This window comes from Quercus robur, chromosome 11 (assembly GCF_932294415.1).
Source record: "Quercus robur chromosome 11, dhQueRobu3.1, whole genome shotgun sequence".
Classification (NCBI taxonomy): domain Eukaryota; kingdom Viridiplantae; phylum Streptophyta; class Magnoliopsida; order Fagales; family Fagaceae; genus Quercus; species Quercus robur.
The window spans coordinates 19,265,302-19,286,400 of NC_065544.1; the positions used below are offsets into that span (position 1 = coordinate 19,265,302).

The 21,099-nt window shown below is 38.1% G+C and overlaps 2 protein-coding genes across 2 annotated transcripts; both read left to right on the plus strand.

The window, feature by feature from the left end:
* The first annotated feature begins 1,173 nt into the window (after positions 1-1,173).
* On the plus strand, positions 1,174-1,725 carry LOC126704806 (uncharacterized). Its single transcript, XM_050403807.1, has one exon. The coding sequence runs from the start codon at positions 1,174-1,176 to the stop codon at positions 1,723-1,725; it is 552 nt and encodes a 183-aa protein (XP_050259764.1).
* Positions 1,726-10,551: 8,826 nt separating this feature from the next.
* Positions 10,552-14,513, plus strand: LOC126707422 (actin-7-like). Its single transcript, XM_050407045.1, has 5 exons — positions 10,552-10,706; positions 11,938-12,008; positions 12,322-12,715; positions 13,246-13,859; positions 14,017-14,513. The coding sequence occupies exons 2-5, from the start codon at positions 11,952-11,954 to the stop codon at positions 14,080-14,082; spliced, it is 1,131 nt and encodes a 376-aa protein (XP_050263002.1). The 5' UTR covers positions 10,552-10,706; positions 11,938-11,951; the 3' UTR covers positions 14,083-14,513.
* Positions 14,514-21,099: the final 6,586 nt, after the last annotated feature.

Sequence of the window (21,099 nt, forward strand, 5' to 3'; positions counted from 1 at the left end):
GGATGGAGAAGACAATGGAAGGGAGCGTGGATTCATTCCCATGCGATTTGCATGCAGATGACAGGGTGGAGAAAGGACAAGGGACTAGTGAGGAAGGACAAGGGATTAGTGAGAGTGTGAAGGGTAGTGCTAAGAAGGAGGTTGCAAATAGTACGTACGGTCCGTGGGTAGTATTTACTCGTAGGAGGCAAGAGACAAGAAAACAGAGAAGTGGTAGGACCTCAGTGGATCAGGTGCGTGACTAACCAATTCAAGGTCTGGTACGGAATGAAATGGAGAAAGCAACGAAAATGGGGAAGCTGCAGACCGGGTCCAGTAATGGACCTGTAAAGGAAGTGAAAAGGAAATGGGCGCCCATCAGGGATATTAATGGGCCTATGTTGGCAAACTCTCTCCAACGTTTAGTGAAAACGCCTAGTAATGGGGCTGTTAAGGAGTTTAAGGAAAGCCCAAAAAACATGGGCCTGAAGAAAGTCACTAACCGGGATGGGCTTAGGAAAGAAAATGGAGATTTAAAGCCTAGTGTGAAGAACTTAGTGAAAGGTAAGAAAGCACTTGCGCGTGCTAGGGCTGGCCAAAGTAGCTCTTTAGGTTCTGCAAGAATAGATGAAGCGAAAACTCGGCCAACAACACAAGGTAGAGATGAGCTTCCAGAGTTGCGTGACTCACCGGTTTTTCTTCTCACATCCGCGCCGTGGCTAGAGATGGGGTATCAGTTTAGAGGAGGAGAACAACGAGATTCCGGGAAGCAACCTTGCGACGGTGCAAGCAAAGCTGAACCAAACTGTGGGTTCGGTCTGTGTAAAGCTCCGGCGAGTATGGAATTGCAATGGTCAATTGAAGAAGGTAATTGCAAGGGAAGGCTTCCCAGCAATGCCAAAATCAGTTTGGATGGATGTAAAGTTCATGTAGTGGATTGTATTGAAGGATATTCAGCCAATGGAAGCAGAGCGGTGCTGGAGGCTGTTAACACAGCTGGTTTCCACAAGACTCAGGGGGAAAATAGTGCACCAACAATCCAAGATGTTCAAGCTCTTCAGGGCATTGAAGAAAAGGGGTTTGGGAGTGCGGCACCTCAGAAAGGTATTGGTGTGGATCGAATGGAGCTAGAGGGAGGAGGCAGAGATGCTGTCTCAATCTGAGTTTGCCCCACCCTTGATTATTTTTGTCCTCATGAATATAATTGTTTGGAATTGTAGAGGTGCTCTTAAGCCCTCATTTCAGAAGCATGTTGGTGAGTTGGTTCGGAATCATAATCCAGTGATGTTGGTTGTAATGGAGACTCATGTTGGGGGCAATAGGGCAAAGAAGATTATTGACAGATTACCTTTTGATGGTTCAGTGTATACGGATACCATTGGATATTCCGGTGGGCTTTGGTTGTTGTGGGATTCAGATAGAGTGGATGTCACGCCTTTGGCAAATACCGAGCAGGAAATTCATGCTACAGTTAAGGTACAAAACTCTAATTCTAGCTGGCTATTTACTGTTGTGTATGCTAGTCCTAGATCTGCTGAAAGATTTATTTTATGGAATAACCTTATTAAAACTGCTGAGCTGCATGATATGTCGTGGATTTTGGCGGGTGATTTCAATGAACCTCTTTCGGATGAGGATAAATTCGGGGGAAGAGCAGTGAGTGTTAATAGGTCGCTTTTATTTAAAGAGTGCTTGGATAAATGTAACATGATTGACATAGGGTTTTCAAGGCCCCGGTTTACCTAGACAAATAGAAGGGAGTTCCAAGCATTAATCTAGGAAAGAATAGACAGGGTTTTTGTGAATCCTAGCTAGTGTGTATTGTATCTGGAAGCTAGAGTTGTTCATCTCACCCATTGTCATTCTGACCATTGCCCCATCCTCTTGGAGATGCAGTCGAGAACAAGCTTGGGGAAAAAAGGGCCTTTTAGATTTCAGACATGTTGGTTGTCTGAGCCATCCTTCCCATTTATTTGAATCATGCTTGGAGAGACTCTCCCACCCTAGGGGATGCAATGAATAGGTTTACTCAAGTAGCAATAAGGTGGAATGGTTCCCACTTTGGGAATATTTTTACAAGGAAAAAGAATCTGTTGGCTAGGATTAATGGTATTCAGCGGGCCTTATCAGTGAAACCTTCTGTTTTCCTGGTTAATTTGGAGAATGAGCTTCTTAAGGAGTTAGACCGAATGCTTAATCAAGAAGAGGAGCTTTGGGCTTTAAAGTCCCGTGTTAACTGGATGATTCAAGGTGACCGAAATACTAATTTCTATCATGTGTCTACACTTGTTCAAAGGAAGAGGAATCAGATCTTAGCCATCAAGGATCATATGGGGGAGTGGATACATGAAGAAAGTGTTGTTAAGGAGTTGTTTAGGAGTGGTTACAATAGTATTTACACCTCTTCTTTTACATCGAGCTCTTGGGCTGCACCCGTTGTATCCCAATGGCAGGCTAGGTTATCTGAGGAGGAGAAGGAGAGTATTGGTGGGATTGCTTCGGAGGAAGAGATAAAATCTGCCCTATGGTCCTTGAAAGCTTTTAAAGCTCCGGGTCCAGATGGATTGCATGCTGGATTCTTTCAAAGGTTTTGGTTGATTGTGGGCAAATCGGTAATTGATGTGATCAAAAAGATCTTTACAGAGAAAACTTTTCTGGATTATTTGAACCGAACTCTTATTACCTTAATTCCAAAGATTCAAAGTCCTGAGACGTTGAGCAACTATAGACCTATTAGTTTGTGCAATACGGTATACAAGATTGTGACAAAGATTATTGTGGCCAGACTTAGACCGTACTTGGACAAGCTTATCTCTCCTCTCCAAACAGCTTTTGTTCCGGAAAGAAAGGGCATTGATAATGCGATCATAGAGCAGGAAGTCGTTCATACCTTCAGTAAGAAGAAAGGAAGGGTGGGGTACATGGCCCTAAAGATTGATCTAGAAAAGGCGTACGATAAACTTGAGTGGAGCTTCTTAAGGGATATGCTGATTAGGGCCAATTTACCATCTGATTTGATTGCTATTATTATGAGTTGTATATCCATGGTCTCTACGTCTATTTTGTTCAATGGTGAAGCTCTTGATCCGATATATCCAACTAGAGGGATTAGGCAAGGTGACCTACTTTCGCCTTATTTATTCATTCTTTGTATGGAGTTTCTTGGGCATCTCATTGAGGAGAAGTGTAATGCCAAGCTCTGGCAGCCCGTGAAGGCTTCGAACAGTGGGCCGACTTTTTGACACTTATTTTTTGCAGATGATTTGGTGTTGTTTGCCAAAGCTGACCACACCAATTGTTCGGCTATTAGGGATGTTCTTGATGAATTTTGCAGCTTATCGGGTCAGTCTATAAGTGATGCTAAATCAAGAGTTTATTTCTCGCCTAATGTGGATAGGGATGCTAGGGAATCCTTTTGTGATATTCTTGGCTTTGCCTCCACCCCTTCCCTTGGAAAGTACCTTGGAATCCCTATTAAACATCCTGGATCTTCAGCTTAAGATTTTAATTTCATCCTCGATAGGGTGAAAAATAAGTTAGCTGGGTGGAAAGCTAATTTACTCTCTTTGGCTGGTCGAGCGGTCTTAATTCAAGTTTCTTCAGCAGCTATTCCCGCGTATGTTATGCAATGCACTCATGTTTCGAACAAAATGCTTGAGGGAATAGATCGGGTGAATAGAAATTTTCTTTGGGGGTCATCAAAATCATCCAAAAAAATCCATTGGGTTGGGTGGCAAAAGGTAGCGAAATTGAAGAAGGAAGGTGGGCTTGGGTTGCAAACCGCCAAGGGTAGAAACATTGCCTTGCTAGCTAAACTTAATTGGAGGCTACATGTAGAGAAAGAAGTCGTTTGGGCTAAAGTTCTAAGGCAGAAATATTGTAACCACAGAAGGTTAAATTCTACCAATGCTGATAGTCTTCCGTGTTCGCAGATTTGGAAAGGTATGAAAAAGGGAAGGGCGACCTTCAATGAGGGCAGTATGTGGACAGTTGGCAGAGACAGTAAGGTCAGTTTTTGGTGGGAAAATTGGACGGGTAAAGGTGCTCTTCGCTACATGATCCAAGGTCCTTTAACCCAAGGAGCTGATAAGTGGAAGGTGGGTGATATTCTTTCAGATAGGGGCTGGGATTGGGATCGGCTTCCTTTTGATTTTCCCTCTCAGGTCAAATCCTTAATCCAAGCAACACCCATTCCCTTCACGAGTAGAGGTCAAGACAATCTAGCATGGACAGGAAATCCGAGGGGAATTTTTGATCTTAGAAGTGCCTACTCTATTGCTACAAAGGAGGAATCAGCCCCTCCCTGCAACTATGACTGGATTTGGAAGCTTCAAACGCTACCTAGAATCAAAACCTTCCTATGGTTGTGTACACACAATAGCATAGGTGTTAAGGTGTGTCTTGCTAAAAGAGGGGTAGTGGTTGATGATCTCTGTCCTATATGTCAAAGAGAGCCTGAATCGATCATTCATGCCATGAGAGATTGTGCTTGGGTCATAGCTGTGTGGATTCAGTTGGGAGTGAGCATATCCAAACAGGAATTTTGGACAAGAAATCTCCAAGAGTGGATCACTTTCAATGGGAAAACAAACTTCAGCTCTGATCAGGGTAACCTCCCTTGGAATTCTATCTTTTCTTTTGCTGTATGGTGTATTTGGAAATGTTGAAACTCTTTTGTCTTCAATAGGAAAGTGCAAAACCAAAAGCTATCTAAGGAGATTATGAACCAAACTATGGAATTCTTCTGCTGTGTTCTTTCTCCTAGAAACCCAAGTCACAAAGCCTTAAGGGCTAGTAGATGGGAGAGACCCCCAGCTGGTTGGAAGAAGCTCAATACTGATGGGTCTTGCGTTGGTGGATCGGACAGAGCTGGATGTGGAGGTTTGGTGAGGGACGAGTACGACAATTGGGTTGGGGGCTTTACTAGACATATTGGATCAACTAATAGTTTCATTGCAGAACTTTGGGGTCTTAGAGAGGGGCTGCTACTCTGCTGCAACTTAAACATTGATTCTCTTGTTGTTGAAATGGATGCTCAAGCTGCGGTGGAGGTTTTTAAGAATGCTAATTATGTTAACAATGCCATTTCCCCTATGTTGGATGATTGTAGACACTTGACAGGTTGCTTTCATCACATTTGCTTCAACCATTGTTACCGCCAAGCCAATAGGTGTGCAGATTTGCTGGCTAGGATGGGTGCTATCCAAGATGTAGAGTTCATTTCTTCTAGTAGTCCTCCTATGGACATTTGTAATGCTTTTGAGGATGACTACAATGGTGTGTCATTCAACAGGATGTGTCATGTTCTTGCTATAGTTGTTTAGCTGTTTAATGCATCGTCTTTTACCAAAAAAAAACTTATTTGGTACGTATTGTTTTAAACTTAAAAGTTCAAGCACTATAAATCCACTGTCACTACTCAATATGTTGATATGACTACATGACGGCGATGACGCAATATTTTTCATGTTTTGAGTAGAACTCATGGGTAGCTCCACTTGAAGCACAAGTTCAAATGAACCTCTTGAACGGGTAAAAAATATATAATATAACCCTTTTTTTTTAATCCTTAAAATAAAATTTTAAAAAGCTTGATCCTCTATATATATATATATATATTTAAATTCAGCTAAACAAACTTGAATATGACTATCTTAACAATATCTTGATCTTTTTAAATACACACACAAAAACCCAATAACAAACCAATTTAATATAAAATTTGGAAAAATAAAATAAAATAAAAAGTCCAATAACAAAATAGAAATTCGTTAATCTTAAAGCTTAGAAAAAACTCTTTTAGATATTAAAAAATTTGAAATAAATCAATCAAATAAGAAATTAATGGATGAATAATTGTTTGGCTATGTACATAAAGAAGATGTAGATCGTAGGAATGATAATAAAAATATTATGCAATGATTTTAAGATATAAAACCTCATGAATTTGGGTTTTTTTTTTTTTTTTTTTTTTTTGTGACGTCAATATATTCAAGTTTTCTTTCATTTTAGATTTTGTATCATTTATGTTTTTTTATTGATCTTCTAGAAAATAATCTCAGAGCCATGAGACTCATATTTCCCTACGTAAAGTATACATGGACTCACGTCTAATTAGCATGTTGTGTTCGTACATGTGGTTCGCAAAAAACATTTTTAAAAAATAACTTACAATATTACTATTTGTTCATGATTTTTTTTTTCATGGATATAATTTGAATACATGTTCTTATTATATCATGTCCCGTGCACAAATGCAATAGACACAATTTCACCTTTTTTTTTTTGTTTCTTGTTTTTTTTTTTTCATAAGCCACATGAGTACATGACATGATCTCATTCGACAAATAATGAAATGCTTGTAGCCAAAGGAAAAACAATTATGACAAGCTAGCAAAAGAGTCGAATAGGAGGAAAATATAAGAAATGGGGGCCATTCATCTGTGACATTACATGTGACATCGCAGTAAATAAATTAAAAAAAGCCAATTATACTTTGTTGACTAATATTTATTTAAATTATTATTTTTAAACAAAAAACAAACAAACAAAAAGGACCTATTGGTTTTTGCTTTTGAATATTTTATTTTCACATATATTGTCTTAACTCTTAAGAGAAATTATAGTATCACGTAAAATGTCACAATTTTTGCCACAATTATTATATGTATCAGGTGATTGATTATTTGTTATTTTCATATATTTATCATTTTTTGTCTATCACTTACAATTTGTCATGTGAACAATTCTGACACAAATCATTGCATTTTATATGATTTTTAAAATTTTTGGTATACTAATAAAGTAATTATATATTGGCTCAATAAAATTATATATATAAAAATGGGTTTTTGGTGTACTAGCAGGTTCTGGAATGATGGTCGGCACTCCGCCTGCCCTAACCGCCCACGCAACCACATAGTCGCCCCGCTGACGTGGAAAATACACGAATTGAATAGACACGTCGAAAAGACCCAAAAATCCAGACTTGGACAGCTGCTTATCAGATAGGAGGCCTTTGTCGGATTCCATTCCAATTCCCACTTCAGACAAGATTCTTTTTCTTGGTCCCGTATTCCCTATTCCCTATTCTTAACCTAAAACCAAGAAAAGGATATAATATATATATATATATATATATATGTGACCAAACAAAAGCAATCCCAGAGTTCTCTGTTTGGGGATTTCCTTGTTTCATTTTGTATAGGTTTCATGAATTATGTATTGTACTCTTAATTTTGTTTTTCAATTATATTGATTTTATTAATTTCTTCTTTACAATTTTGAAATTACTTAATATTATTTATACCCTTATTATCATAAGTATACATCATTTAAAATCTTCTCCATTTCAAATTCTTTGACCTCCATCATTCATATATATATATATATATATATGTGTGTGTGTTAAAGTACTCAAAGCTGAGAAAAATATCAATAAATAACCCGAATTAGGTTATAATTGAACTTTAATTTTGTGCTAAGTGCCTTTTAATTGTTTAATAATTTGATGCCAAATGTCTCTATATTTTAAATAAGCTTTCAATTTATATCAAATGTCATTTCATCTCTCATTTTGTGCCAAATGTGAGATTTATGAATCTAAATTTAAAAATAAAAAAGACAATTAAAAAAATATTATATTTCATTGTTAAACTATTTTAAGTTTATCTAAAACTACTTTAGACTTATTCTTTTTTTTTTTTAATTTAGGAAAAAATTTCAAATTTTATTAAATAGAAATTAGGCTAAACAAAGCAATTGGAATGACAGAACTTGAGAGTTTTTCCATCCAAACTAACAATTTGTCTAAATTGCGAGCAAAATGAGCAAGAGCATGAACCATTTTATTGCATTCTAACTTCAAGCAAGAGGAGGGCACTGTACCTAATGTCAAGTACAAGATGACTAGTGGAGGCAAGATTATTTTTATTTTTATTTTGAATAGATGCTGGATGTTATCATTAAACTGAAAAGTTACACCAAAGAGAAAAGACAAAGATACAAGGAACCCATAAGGTTCTTAGCATATTGACCTATCAACTAGGAGTAGATTGTGGAGCCAAGGAGGATCAACCCCTATGCAAGTCCGTGATGTCTCTGTGCTTCTTGTGACTTGGGCTAACTCATGTGCTACCTTGTCAAGGAGGCAAGATTGACATTTATGGTTTGTTTGGAAGTTTAAAAAATGAGGGGGAGTAGAGTAGAGGGAGGGATAATAATTTAATTACCTTATTTGGAAGTTTTTTAAGGAAGGAGAGGGAGGAGTTTAGAGGGGTTTGGACGGGTTTCAACCACCTCTAACCCCTCATTTTTAATTTCCCAAAATTGGAGAGAGTTGGAGGGAGAGTAGAGTAGATAAATTATTAACTAGGTAAATTTCCTAATTTACCCATTCTAAATTAATAATAGACCAATGTTGCAAGTCCATTTTCAAATAGGAGTAAATTTGTCTATTTTAATCATTTCCTCTCCTCTCCATCCTAATTTTTAAAACATCCAAACAAGGGGAAGGGCTAATTACTCCCTTCCCCCTTACTAATTTTAAAAACATCCAAACAATGTGGAGGGAAACCATTCCCCTCTACTCTCATCCCTACTACTCTCCTCCCCTCTACTCCCCTCTACTCTCCTCCCTCTTTAAACTTCCAATCAGGCCATTAGAGATTGTAGATTATGTATAAGCTGCTGAGAGTCCCTTCAAAATCAACTTCTTGAATCCCAAATTTTGTGCAAAGACCACAACAAGAAGGCTTCTGTGGGGTCAAAGAATTTGACAACCCCAACCCACCTCATACTAAGCCCAAGGCTCACGCCGAGGAGAAAGAAATGGCCGAGGACGATTAAAGAAAGTCCAAGTGGCCCAGAAACGTAGCCGAGGACAATCCTGTCCTCGGCCAACCCATATCCTAGTAGGGAAGAACGGCCCGCCATCAACGACAGCCTCTTAGAGCGTCCCAAGAAAAATGACAAGTATTATAGGACAGCCACATAAGCATGGTGTAGGAACAGTTCAAGGAAAAACTGTCACCTCCGCATTAAATGCCCATAGCTAACGTTCTGGCTGCATTAATGAGGAAATGACCCCTGAACAGCGCGGTCTTGGTTGCCGCAACTCACTGGAGGTTTGGGAAGGTGGCTGATGGGACAAGCACTCGAGTAGTGACTTGCATGATCAACAAATGGAGGGCCAAAATCGACTGGGGAGGGATATATAATGTGAGAAATCTTCCAAAAAAGGGGGCGGAGAAAAAAAAGAATACGGGAGCAATTTGTAGGATTTTGTAAACCTTTGTAACCTAGTACTGAAGAAAGAAGAAGAACACTAAATCCCTCGGATGAAATGCCTGAGAACAGACTTTCATACTTTAATCCATGTCCTTACTGTTCAATTCATTCAAATCGTGTCTAGTTGTTGTAATCCTCACTAAAACCTAGTTCTTGAACCCATTCTCTATAAATTTATTGTATTGGGTTAGTTGGGTTTGAGTCTACTCATCCAATAGAGGAAGTATTCGAACCAGACCCTACAGCTTCTATTTAGATTCCAATTGAATCCACTTCTAATCTATTTAAAACCAATTCAATTTCATCACAAAGAAATTATTATTTGCTCAAATATAAATGTCAATGAATGTTCATATGTTATTTGAAAAATGCAAACATTAAATTAATTTATTATATCAAAATAACAAAATTTAAGTTACATCATAATATTTTTTTATTTTTTTATCAAATAAAATAAACAAGAATGGATAATTTGCATGTTCTATCAAATAATATTCATACAATTTTTTTTTTAAGAGTTGACAAAATATAAGAATGGTCATAAATATATTTAATTTATGTTATAATTTTAATTTGCATCTAATTATATTTATTTTTAAATGTTATGGGATTACGAGCTAGTACTAATAAAGATAAGGGTATAAATAATAAACAAAATAATATAGACAAAAATACAATTATTTAGACTATATATCATATTTCTCAATTATATTCAAATAAATAATTTCATTTAGTTTAACATTGTTTTGGAAGATAGCATTGTTTTGTACTGCATTGTAGGAACATATTGTACTACATCTAAGGAGTTATACATAAGTTTTACTAAATAATATTACAAAATTAATCAATTTATATGTAAAAAGAAACAAGATTAAAGTTAGGGACATTCTCCAATCCACACATTGTTTATGTGTCAACTTTTGATTGAATTTCAGCAATTTCACATAAGTCGATCTTATGTACTTAAAGATAGTGAAATTCAATTAAGAATTTACACACAAGCCGGATATGAACTTAGCACTTAGGTATGAAAAATGATGTGTCTCTAGCATTACTAAAAAATGGGAAAAAGTGAAGTTTTTAAAAAACTTTATGTATAAAAGTTAAAAACTAAAAATTAAACTTATAAAAGCTAATACCAAACACATCGTTAATGTTTCCAACCCCTATCTAGGGTCAGTTGGTTCTTCTCCCATTGTGATAATTATTGAATTATAAAAATAAAAAATAAGAAAAAAGCTTAACCTGGTTAACTTTGTCCCATAATTTAATAGCCTTACCCAGGCTAACTTCCCCCTAGGAACCAAACAGACCTGAAGCAGTAACTTGGGGTTTATAAAGGTCACTCATCAGTCATCAGTACCCAATTTCTCTTCCATTTTCAGCTCAACTCCCAATCTCTCTTCCTCAAAGCCAAAGCTTTTGTGTAAACAAACAAGGTACGTGTAGATCTATGTCTTTTGGGATTTTTCTATATTCTCTGATCTACAAAATTTTGTTAGCTTTGCATATTTGAAATCAGATTCTGACTGATCTATGTATGTATGGACATATGTACATGTGTCTACTAAGTAGATGTTTGCTTTTTTTGTCTTTGAAATTCTGTGTACAATTAAGAAAGAATTATTATTATAAAAAAAAAGAGAAAAATTTGTTGTTTTTTTTTTTAAAGGAGCTTGTGGGTTAGTGCTATTTATAAGATTTTTTAAATATTAAAATATTTATACATAGAGACTGGTATATTTGAAATCAGTGAATTTTCAATTTTGTGATTAGGTGAAGAAAAAAGCATTCAGTGGTGTGTTTGCTTGAAATTATTCTTAGAAATACTGTGAATGAAAATGAAAAACTAGGTAGCACGGACACTTCATTTAGGGTGCCGTACCATGTTGTTCCTGTGTCATACTGGTGTTGTACGGCCGTCAGAAATTGCTACTGTCACTGTATCGTACCTGTGTCCGTATCTGAACCCATGTCTATGACCGTGCTTCCTAGGTGAAACATACCCCGTTTTGAGGTTGAAACATGAAGCAGATTGTGATGGTTGTTTTCGTTTTTAAAGAAAATTGACATCTCAGAGAGTGATATATGTTATTCCGAAAAGTTATTGTTGTTCACTTGTATTTGTTGTGTTTCTGTTGCGTCTGACTTTATTTTAAAAAGCATCTGTTATGATCATTGACAGTGTTACTAACTGTTCTTTTGGAGGTTGGTTGAGAGAGTTTTGCTTTTTGTGCACCACATTTGGTGTAAAAGAATTACTGTTAGAAGCAGTTTTTTTTTAAAAGATTTGTTCCTCTATTTTCAATTGTAAATTTTTTTTTTTTGGGTAAAAATAAGTCCTTTTTTGGGGGGGGGGGGGGGGGGGGGGTTTACTAGTGTATCTATCTCTGGATCTAAAAAAAAGATGGGGCAATTATAAGGAAAATGCTCACTATTAAAAAAATACATAGAAAAAAAAGGGGTGAGGAAAATGCTCAAAAGATGCTTTCATTCACAATCATTTTTGGCATATTCTTTTTGCTCTTTTCTTTTAGAGATCCAAAAGGAGGCATAAGCTTGTTAATGCTGTTATGTGAACTTTGTATTATGGTTCGTGTCATTTGGACTGCTGTTAGTCGGACCTTGCATAGTAGTTTCCTTCTACCTCATACCATTTTCTTTGCACAGGGTTATCATAAAAGATGGCTGATGAGGATATTCAACCTCTTGTCTGTGACAATGGAACTGGAATGGTTAAGGTTAGTGCATTTTTCTTGTGCAGTTTATAGAGTTCATTTGTTTTATCTGTAACAATAAATCAAAATGAGGGTTTTACATCGCCTTGCATCATTTTGGTAATAGTTCCATTTTCTGCAATGGCTAGTGCTTTATATAAAGCTACTGAGTATGGAGTGCACTGTACTTATTAAAAAGAACAAAAGAAAGAAAAGAAGAAAAGAGTATGGAGAGCACTGTACTATGATGGTTGAATATTTTGCTTAATAAGTTCTTTGGCAACTTTTGCTTTTTAGAACGCAGTTATTCATTTCTACTGCCTTCTGATATGTGCAGGCTGGATTTGCTGGTGATGATGCTCCTAGGGCAGTGTTCCCAAGTATTGTTGGGCGACCTCGTCATACCGGTGTCATGGTTGGGATGGGTCAGAAAGATGCTTATGTTGGTGATGAAGCCCAGTCTAAGAGGGGTATCCTCACCTTGAAGTATCCTATAGAGCATGGCATTGTTAGCAATTGGGATGACATGGAGAAGATTTGGCATCACACTTTCTACAATGAGCTTCGTGTTGCCCCTGAAGAGCACCCAGTACTTCTTACTGAGGCACCACTCAACCCTAAGGCCAACAGGGAGAAGATGACCCAGATCATGTTTGAAACTTTCAATGTGCCTGCTATGTACGTTGCTATCCAGGCTGTTCTGTCTCTTTATGCCAGTGGACGTACAACAGGTTCGCATCTGTAGTTGTAGATGTCAAGTTCTGGTAATATTTTCAATCATGAACATTGGCAAGCTCAATTTAATTTTATCACTTAAGTGGAACACATGGATATATGGCTTATAGAGATCTTAATCTTTCTCAATCTTGGGCAGTGTGTGCCCATAAAAATTTGGAGTAGTGTTTCCTGGAGCAAATCTGGTAGCTAGCTTGAAAAAGTTGGAGGCCAAATGGAGTTTGATTGGAATTTAAAAAGTTTTGGAAGTGGGGAACAATATTAAAATTTTTGTTATAATGTGAAATATGTTGTTGTAATATAAGATAGAATATTAATAAACTAAATAGGGGATAAAGAAATATAGTACTAGTGGGTGAATTATTGTGCCATATGCAGTGAATTTGGTTTGTTTCTTGTCATTTTGTAATATTTTCAAGTTTTGGGAGATACTAGAATTCTTTACTAGGTTTGTGAACCCCCCTGGGCAGTCTTTAGTTTCTCTACTGTTTAATTGAATGCTCACTGGATTTTTGGTCTTGGATAGGTATTGTCTTGGATTCTGGTGATGGTGTGAGCCACACGGTGCCAATTTATGAAGGATATGCCCTTCCCCATGCAATTCTTAGGTTGGACCTTGCTGGTCGTGATCTAACTGATGCCTTGATGAAAATCCTCACTGAGAGAGGTTACTCTTTCACTACCACTGCTGAGCGGGAAATTGTTCGTGACATAAAAGAGAAACTTGCCTATGTTGCCCTGGATTATGAGCAGGAGTTGGAGACTGCAAAGACCAGCTCTGCAATTGAGAAGAGCTATGAGTTACCTGATGGGCAGGTTATCACAATTGGTGCTGAGAGGTTCCGTTGCCCAGAAGTACTCTTCCAGCCATCTCTCATTGGTATGGAAGCTCCGGGTATCCATGAAACTACCTACAACTCCATTATGAAGTGTGATGTTGATATCAGGAAGGATTTATATGGCAACATTGTGCTTAGTGGTGGGTCAACCATGTTCCCTGGAATTGCTGATCGGATGAGCAAGGAAATTACGGCTCTTGCTCCCAGCAGCATGAAGATCAAGGTGGTTGCACCTCCCGAAAGAAAGTACAGTGTCTGGATTGGAGGATCAATCTTGGCATCTCTGAGTACTTTCCAACAGGTAAACAATATGCTATCACATTTTGCTTTTCTAAAAGAATTGTTAAAGGTTTTTTGTTTGCTCCATTTGATTTGGTGATGGGGAGAATTGAGTGAGTGAGTGAGTTTGCAAATCTTACTTGGTTGCCTTGTTGATTTTTTCATTTCCTATGTTGCAGATGTGGATATCCAAGGGTGAATATGATGAATCTGGCCCAGCTATTGTTCACCGGAAATGCTTCTGAGTTGGTGAGGGAGAGATTGGCGGTGAATCAAGAGTCTACTTCACTTAGTCTTGTGTCATATGTGAGTTAAGTTTGGTTGACTTTTGAAGCTCTGGTTTTATTAATAGAGAAGGGATATTAGTGTATTGGATGCTTGGGGTTGTAAGCTTGGAACATGTTATGTGCTGTCTCGCTGAGTCTTAGAAGCCAACTTATTATTGGCAAAAGGTGGCTAGTCTTGGAACCTAGCTGGTAGTAGTCTTGTTTGCGCCTTTTTTTTCCTTTCATTTTTTATGTTTTAGCCATGAACTGAGTTGCCTTGAGTTAGAAACTGGTAAGTTTTATCATCTTTCCTCCCATGGTGGGATTTTTGAGTCTTATCTGTTTATATCTATTGTTGTAAGCCTAGTACAATTTTTATGTCAGTTTGCAAAGAACTTTTCCAGAGAACAGTTGCAGGGGTGATCATCTCTCTCTCTTTCTCTCTCCCCTTTTTATCTTTTTGGGCATTGGATCAGTTGCTTCTCTTTTAAGGGGCATTTGTTCCATTATTCTTTCTGGCCATATATAAATTTATGGATAAATCTGCATCATTGAGGATTTTTTAATCGCTGACGTTCTGCACGGGTCAGCAGTGTGGAGGAATGAGGACTAAACTTCATGCTGCATTTCATGCATTGCAGCCAAAGCCAATATTGTTGGAATTGGAGTTACTAGTGGGGAACAATGCTTATTCTCTAGGAAGTGTAGCTCCTGGAACTTCTGAATCTTCAGCTTCACACTGGAACTAACCACAGTATTTAGTGCGATAACGGATTTAGCTTCAATTTCTCATGAACGCGTGTATACTTGTCAAGATGGCTTGTGTTGATAATTATGTTGCTATTCTAATTCCAAAAACTGTTTTCAATTACTTAGCTAAAAGTCGATTCATACGCTGTGGATATTGTCCTACAATTCAAGTACGCAATTCATTCGTTATTTCCTCTTTAGGTTCTTTAAGAGTTCATGCTTCCATATGGTATGGAGATGAGGTTACACCAAGCATTATTTTTTAATGAAGCTTTTTAGTGACCAAATCTGTAAATTACAATGTAGTAATGTGTGGAGTAGACAAGGGCTTTGTAGCTATTTTGGTAGGTTTTAGTGTTTTCAACGGAGATTTCCTATGTTCAAATGCACCCTCCTTCGATTATTAAATTATCAACAAACAAAAAAAATATAGTCAATATAATATTCATAGAGTGGTGTTACGTGTACTACAAATTTTATCATACAACATGTATTAATTGATATGTCAACTTTTAAAGTGCATAATAAAATACTAATTAAGATATTTATTTATTATGTTGTTAATGTGGTATAATCATATTCATTATTGTAAGGATTGAATTTGAATTGGACCCAATATAGGATTAGGTTTTAGCCCAACAAGCCCAAACAATGAATTTGTAGAGCGTAGGTGAAAGAATTAGTTCTATTCGGTAAGTAAGACAATAACAGTTGTTTATTTAAGAGAATCAAACACAAGTAAAGTGAGAAAATTTGTCATCGGCATAGTCCGAGGAGCTATGTTATAATGTCAAGTTAATAATCAAGGTTACGAGAGTTCAAAGGATTATTACAAAGATTTCTTAGTTTTTCGATCCCCCTCTTTTAGGCCACCTCTCCGTGCTATATATTATAATTTTGGTATCATCCTTACTATACATGTGTAGGTTGGGTTCTAGAAACTCCTTCCTGTCCCATTCAACACCTCCTAGAACCTTCAACTAGCAGCTGTAAGGCTGCTTCACCACTGTTCAGGTATCACTTCCACATTAATGCGGCCAGAGAGTTAGCTAAAATGCATTTAATATGGAGGTAGCAACTTTTGTAGATATTTGTTACCTCCCTCTACTCCTCCCTTATCCAATGTTTGACTTCTAACTGTAATGCAACTTTGAATGATGTTTAGGATGACAAGGCATTTCTACTGACCTCGAATCTCTATTTCCGAGATAGCTTTTCTCCTCGGACATATTTTGAACTATCATATACAATCCTTATTTCTTCTTCTTCTACCATTCCCATAATAACTTTATTTGACCATCCTTGGACTAGAAAATATCCTCGGATTGGGCCATAGGCCCAATTCATATAATTTTAATAGTACCTTCTTGCTAACTGGCCTCCACAATAGCCCCTAAAAATCTTGCTTTTCGACTCCTCGGGAGGAAAGAAGGATTTTGATATCCTTAGCCCATCCCGTTTATGGTTATACCCTGTCTACTCGAACTCCCAAATGCCTTTTTACCTGCTCAAGGTACGCTCCTGACGCTTCGGCATCCAGAGCATGTCATCATTAAATTTTGGCGGCACTCTTGTACCCCACGTTCAACGGCAGGATGCAAATCCAACGGTGGAGGATTTCCTGGGTTTACAAGCAGGAATTTTCCCGCTTGTAACTTCTATGCCACTATAAATAACTTTTCAAATCAATTCTCTTTCCTACTTTCAACAATCACAGAGTCTTAGAGCTCATACACAAAACCTGTCACTTTCTCTCATTTCCCTGTGCGTCTACAAATACTAAAAATTTGTCCGAGAATCTTCTTTTCAAACCTGTAAGTTTCCTTGAACCCTCTTAGTTTTAATTTCAAACTTGTTAATTTCTCTTCAAAACTTCTTAAAAAATGGGTAAGTTCAAGCGTTTAGTTGAATTCGAGGAGGATAGAGAAAGGTTTAGGGCTAAGTACAGGATCCCACCAACAGTGGACATGAGACACGTTGCCCAAGGGGAATGGGTAGACGCTAGGAAAGAAGGAGAGGTGGTCATCCCAATGATCGCCTTCATAGAGGGAGGGATGACCATTCCCATGGGTAACATCACGAGGAACTATCTTCGGTTCTTTAGACTATCTCCCACACAATGCACCCCAAATATGTTCAGGGTATTAGGGAGTATAAAAGTCCTAAATGAGAGAATGAACTTGAATTTGACCCACCATGATGTGAACTGGGTATATAACCTACACCATTTGACGGGGTAGGGATACTACCTTAAGTCAAGGTATCTCGAAGTAAGGTTAATCCAATGCCTCCCTACATCAAACAAAGGGCTAAAGGAGGATTTTTAATCTTTTTTGGGGAATGACATGATGGCCTACCCTGTCTGACTAAGGAGGGAACACCAGGTGGGGGTACAGTCGTAAATTTATGCACCTTGGCTCATATTTCTCTTTTATTTCACACTATCTCTACTTCCGACAAAATTTCCTTCCATTTTAATGATTTGCAAACAAACGTTCTATCAAACCTCAACTCGACTTAGTGAACAGAGAGAGCCTAGATAGAATTCTACGATTTGAGGTGTTCGTAAATGAAGCCGACAATCAATTACGAGCAGCGCACGTAATCCTTGGGTACACACCTATTTCCTTTGCATTTCAAGCCCCCAAGTGCGTGATAAAAGCCAACGATCCTCGTCTCCTTCATATCAATGTAGCCTATGAAGGATTCATCGTTCCTGAGGGTATTCCAATTCCTGAGGGTACACCCTTTACCCAACCACTCTTTGTGGGCATCCCTTCAATAGGAGCATCATCATCCCAACCTGTTCCTAAGGAAAAGGAGGAAGAAAGAGAAAGAGAAGAAGAAGAAAACCCAGAGGGGATTGTAACTTTGTCAGACTCCTCGAACGAATTTGAGGTGTTCAACCAACCTCTATCTCCCAAGAGTACATCGGCTGACGTTGACTACTAGCAACAAGTAGACGTCATCACTTCGGACGAAATGGGTATCCAAAGGAAATCCCAAAGAAGTTTGTTGGACTTAATAGAGTCTCAGCTCGGAAAAGATGCCCCGGAGAAATCCACTTAGCCCAAACTTCCCCCTCCTCCTCCTTAATTGTCTTTGCCATCCAGACCTGAACTTGCTGACCCGAAAAGAAAGAGAGAGCAGAAAGGTAAGGAGGTAGTGGAGGCAAGGAGGTCTCGCCCTGTGCACGAAGACGAGACCCAAAGAGTTGCAAAGCAGCAAAAGACTGGCCAAACATGGCAGAAAGGCCTGGAGAGGGGAGATAAATAGCCACCTAAGCCTCAGGCTTGGCTTCCAGCTCCAATAATTAATGGTGAACCCTTGAGGGATAATGCATCCATCAGGGATTTCCATGGAGGTGCTGGGTGCCATGTGGCCTTGGCTTTGGAGGAGGCTTTTTTACTCCCCACTGATATGGCCGAGCTATGGTCTATCAGGAAGAATGAGGTTTTCCTTAACCTCAAAAGGTATCTAGGCATGGTATGATGCTATCACCCTTTTTATTTTTTTATTTTTTATCTTTATTGTTATTTATAAGGTTACTAACCCTTTTCTTTCATGCTGTCCAAGCCACTTTCAGGGTTGAAGAGATAACCAATTCCTGCTATCGACAGTTGGACGACGAGAGGAATAGGTGCGTAGTAGCTGTGGAGTTGTTCAACATCGCCGATCATTCCAATAAAGATTTAAGGAATAAGCTGAATGAGGAGGAAAGGGCCAAAAAAAGTGCTGAATCGGCTCTGGAGGGCGCTCAAAAGCAGGCTGAGGATCAAAGGCAGCTCCTGCATGATGCCAAGGAACAGTTGGCTTCTTTTAAAGAGCAAATAGCCACCCTCCGAAAGAAATTAGAAGAAGCCCAGAAGCTTAAAGATCAAACCGAAAGGTTGAAAGATGAGGCTGAGAAGGCAAAAATGGAGGCTGAGAAGGCTCGGGATGAGGCTGAACAACATGGTTACGACGTCGGCATAGCCGAGACTGAGGAAACCCTTAAGGTAGAGGTCCTTGCCGTCTGTCGAACCTATTGTGCTCAGACTTGGGATGAAGCCCTCAACCGAGCTGGGGTTGAGGCTTCTTTTAAGTTAAGAATACCAAAAAACATCTACTACCCAACAGCCATACGAGCCTCGGACCTTCCTTTCATTCAAGGTGAAGCAGCCTCTACAGTTGCTAACCCTACTAAAGAAACACAGCCTCAGGATCCTTTTCCTCCTAGTTAGCAGGAGCAAGCAAAAGAACCTGAAGCTTCCAAGGAAATACCCTCGGATAAGGCTGCAGAGGTTCCACAAGATAGGGCAGCTTCCCAAGGTTTTGAACAGGCCTTAGCTTCAGTTGCCATGCCTGTCGAGGAAGCCCCCAAAGAGAAAGAAAAAGTGATTCCTACTGAAGCAGCTAAACAAGCTAGCAAGACCTCAAAGGATAAGCTTCAAATAAAATTGAAACAATGAATCTTCATTTTTGTAATGTAGTTACAATTTATATAATGAAATTTCTTTTTCCTAAGACATGTTTTAATGAAATAGGCATTTTACTTTCTCAAATTTGTATGGGTTATTTTCTTCATTTATGCAATTTTTATTTTGACTGTTCTTTGTTTGAACATAACCATGTGCCATAAAAGTGCAAAGTTGTTTACACAAGGGAAAACAAAGTTTATACATATTTTTAATTGGTAATCGGAGTGGATCAAAACTATTAAATCCGTAGTACTATTAAGACATACTTTGAATTTATCAATTCTAACAAGTTTTTCAACTTTAAGAAAATATTCAAACGTTTGACCAAACAACAGCCAAGTCCAAGGCACCCTAAAATGCTTTAAATGATGCTCATGGGCTTACTTCGGTTTACATCTTTACTGGGTGATAACAAACCTTGTGATCCAAGAAAGGAAATCAGGAGTTTGCTTCTTTTAAATGCTTGAGTTAATGTTTGACTAACACTTTAATAGGTGTCATAGTGTATTAAGTTCCACTGAGTCTATGGTCCGAGGAACCTAACATGATTTAATTTCTATTTAATACTTCAATAGATGTCAAAGGGTATTAATTTCCACTAAGTCTGTGGTCCGAGGAACTTGACATGACTTAGTTTCTGTTTAATACTTCAATAAATGTCAAAGGGTATTAATTTCCACTAAGTCTGTGGTCCGAGGAACTTGACATGACTTAGTTTCTGTTTAATACTTCAATAGATAGGGAAACATATGATACATGATTGGAATGAATTAAAAAGGAACTAAACAGGGTTGTTTTTATTAATAATAATACCTCTTTAAGTTGTTTACATTCCAAGGATGGAGTATAGTTTTTTCATCTAGATCCTCCAAATAGTTTGCCCCTATTCCTACCACTGAAGTGATGCGATACGGTCCTTCCCAATTTGGTCCTAATTTTCCCCAGGCTGGATTCTTGGTAGTACCCAAAACTTTTCTTAATACCAAATCTTTTGGGGCTAACGGCATTAGCTTTACATTGGTATCATAACCTTGCTTGAGCTTGTGCTGGTAGTAGGCCAGTTGGACCATTGCATTCTTTCTTCGTTCTTCAATCAAATCTAGACTCTTTTCTAGCAGCTCATCATTGCCGTCTGAAGTGAATGAATTTGTTTTCAGCGTTGGGAAATTAGTTTCCAAAGGAATTATAGCCTCGGCACCATACGTCATTGAAAAGGGGGTTTCTCCGGTTGACCGGCAAGGTGTTGTTCGATACGTCCAAAGGACATGTGGTAATTCCTCCACCCATTTTCCCTTTGCATCGTCTAACCTCTTTTTAAGTCAGTTCACTATAACCTTATTAACAGCTTCAGCTTGCCCATTTCCTTGTGGATAGGCTAGAGTGGAATATCTATTCTTTATCCCCAAATCATAACAGTTCTTCCTGAAAGCTTTGCTATCAAATTTAAGGCCATTGTTTGAGATGAGAGTATGGGGAACTCCGAATCGAGTAAGGATATTCTTCCAGATAAGCCTCTTGACATCCATATCTTTGATATTAGCCAAAGGTTTAGCTTCGACCCATTTGGTGAAATAGTCTGTGCCAACCAGCATATATTTTTTATTCCCTACTGCCTTAGGGAAATGACCTACAATATCCAAGCCCCACTGAGCAAAAGGCCAAGGGCTAGAAAGAGGATTAAGAACTCCTCCAGGTTGATAAATGTTTGGCGCGAATCTCTAACACTGATCACATTTTTTAACATACTCTTGTGCTTCCTTTTGCATTCCTGACCACTAGTATCCTT

Coding starts and splice junctions, on each gene's coding strand:
- LOC126704806 (XM_050403807.1), top strand. CDS start 1,174: ATGAATATAATTGTTTGGAATTGTAGAGGTGCTCTTAAGCCCTCATTT.
- LOC126707422 (XM_050407045.1), top strand. CDS start 11,952: ATGGCTGATGAGGATATTCAACCTCTTGTCTGTGACAATGGAACTGGA. Junction 12,716..13,245: donor TGCCAGTGGACGTACAACAG/GTTCGCATCTGT, acceptor GGTCTTGGATAG/GTATTGTCTTGGATTCTGGT. Junction 13,860..14,016: donor CTCTGAGTACTTTCCAACAG/GTAAACAATATG, acceptor CCTATGTTGCAG/ATGTGGATATCCAAGGGTGA.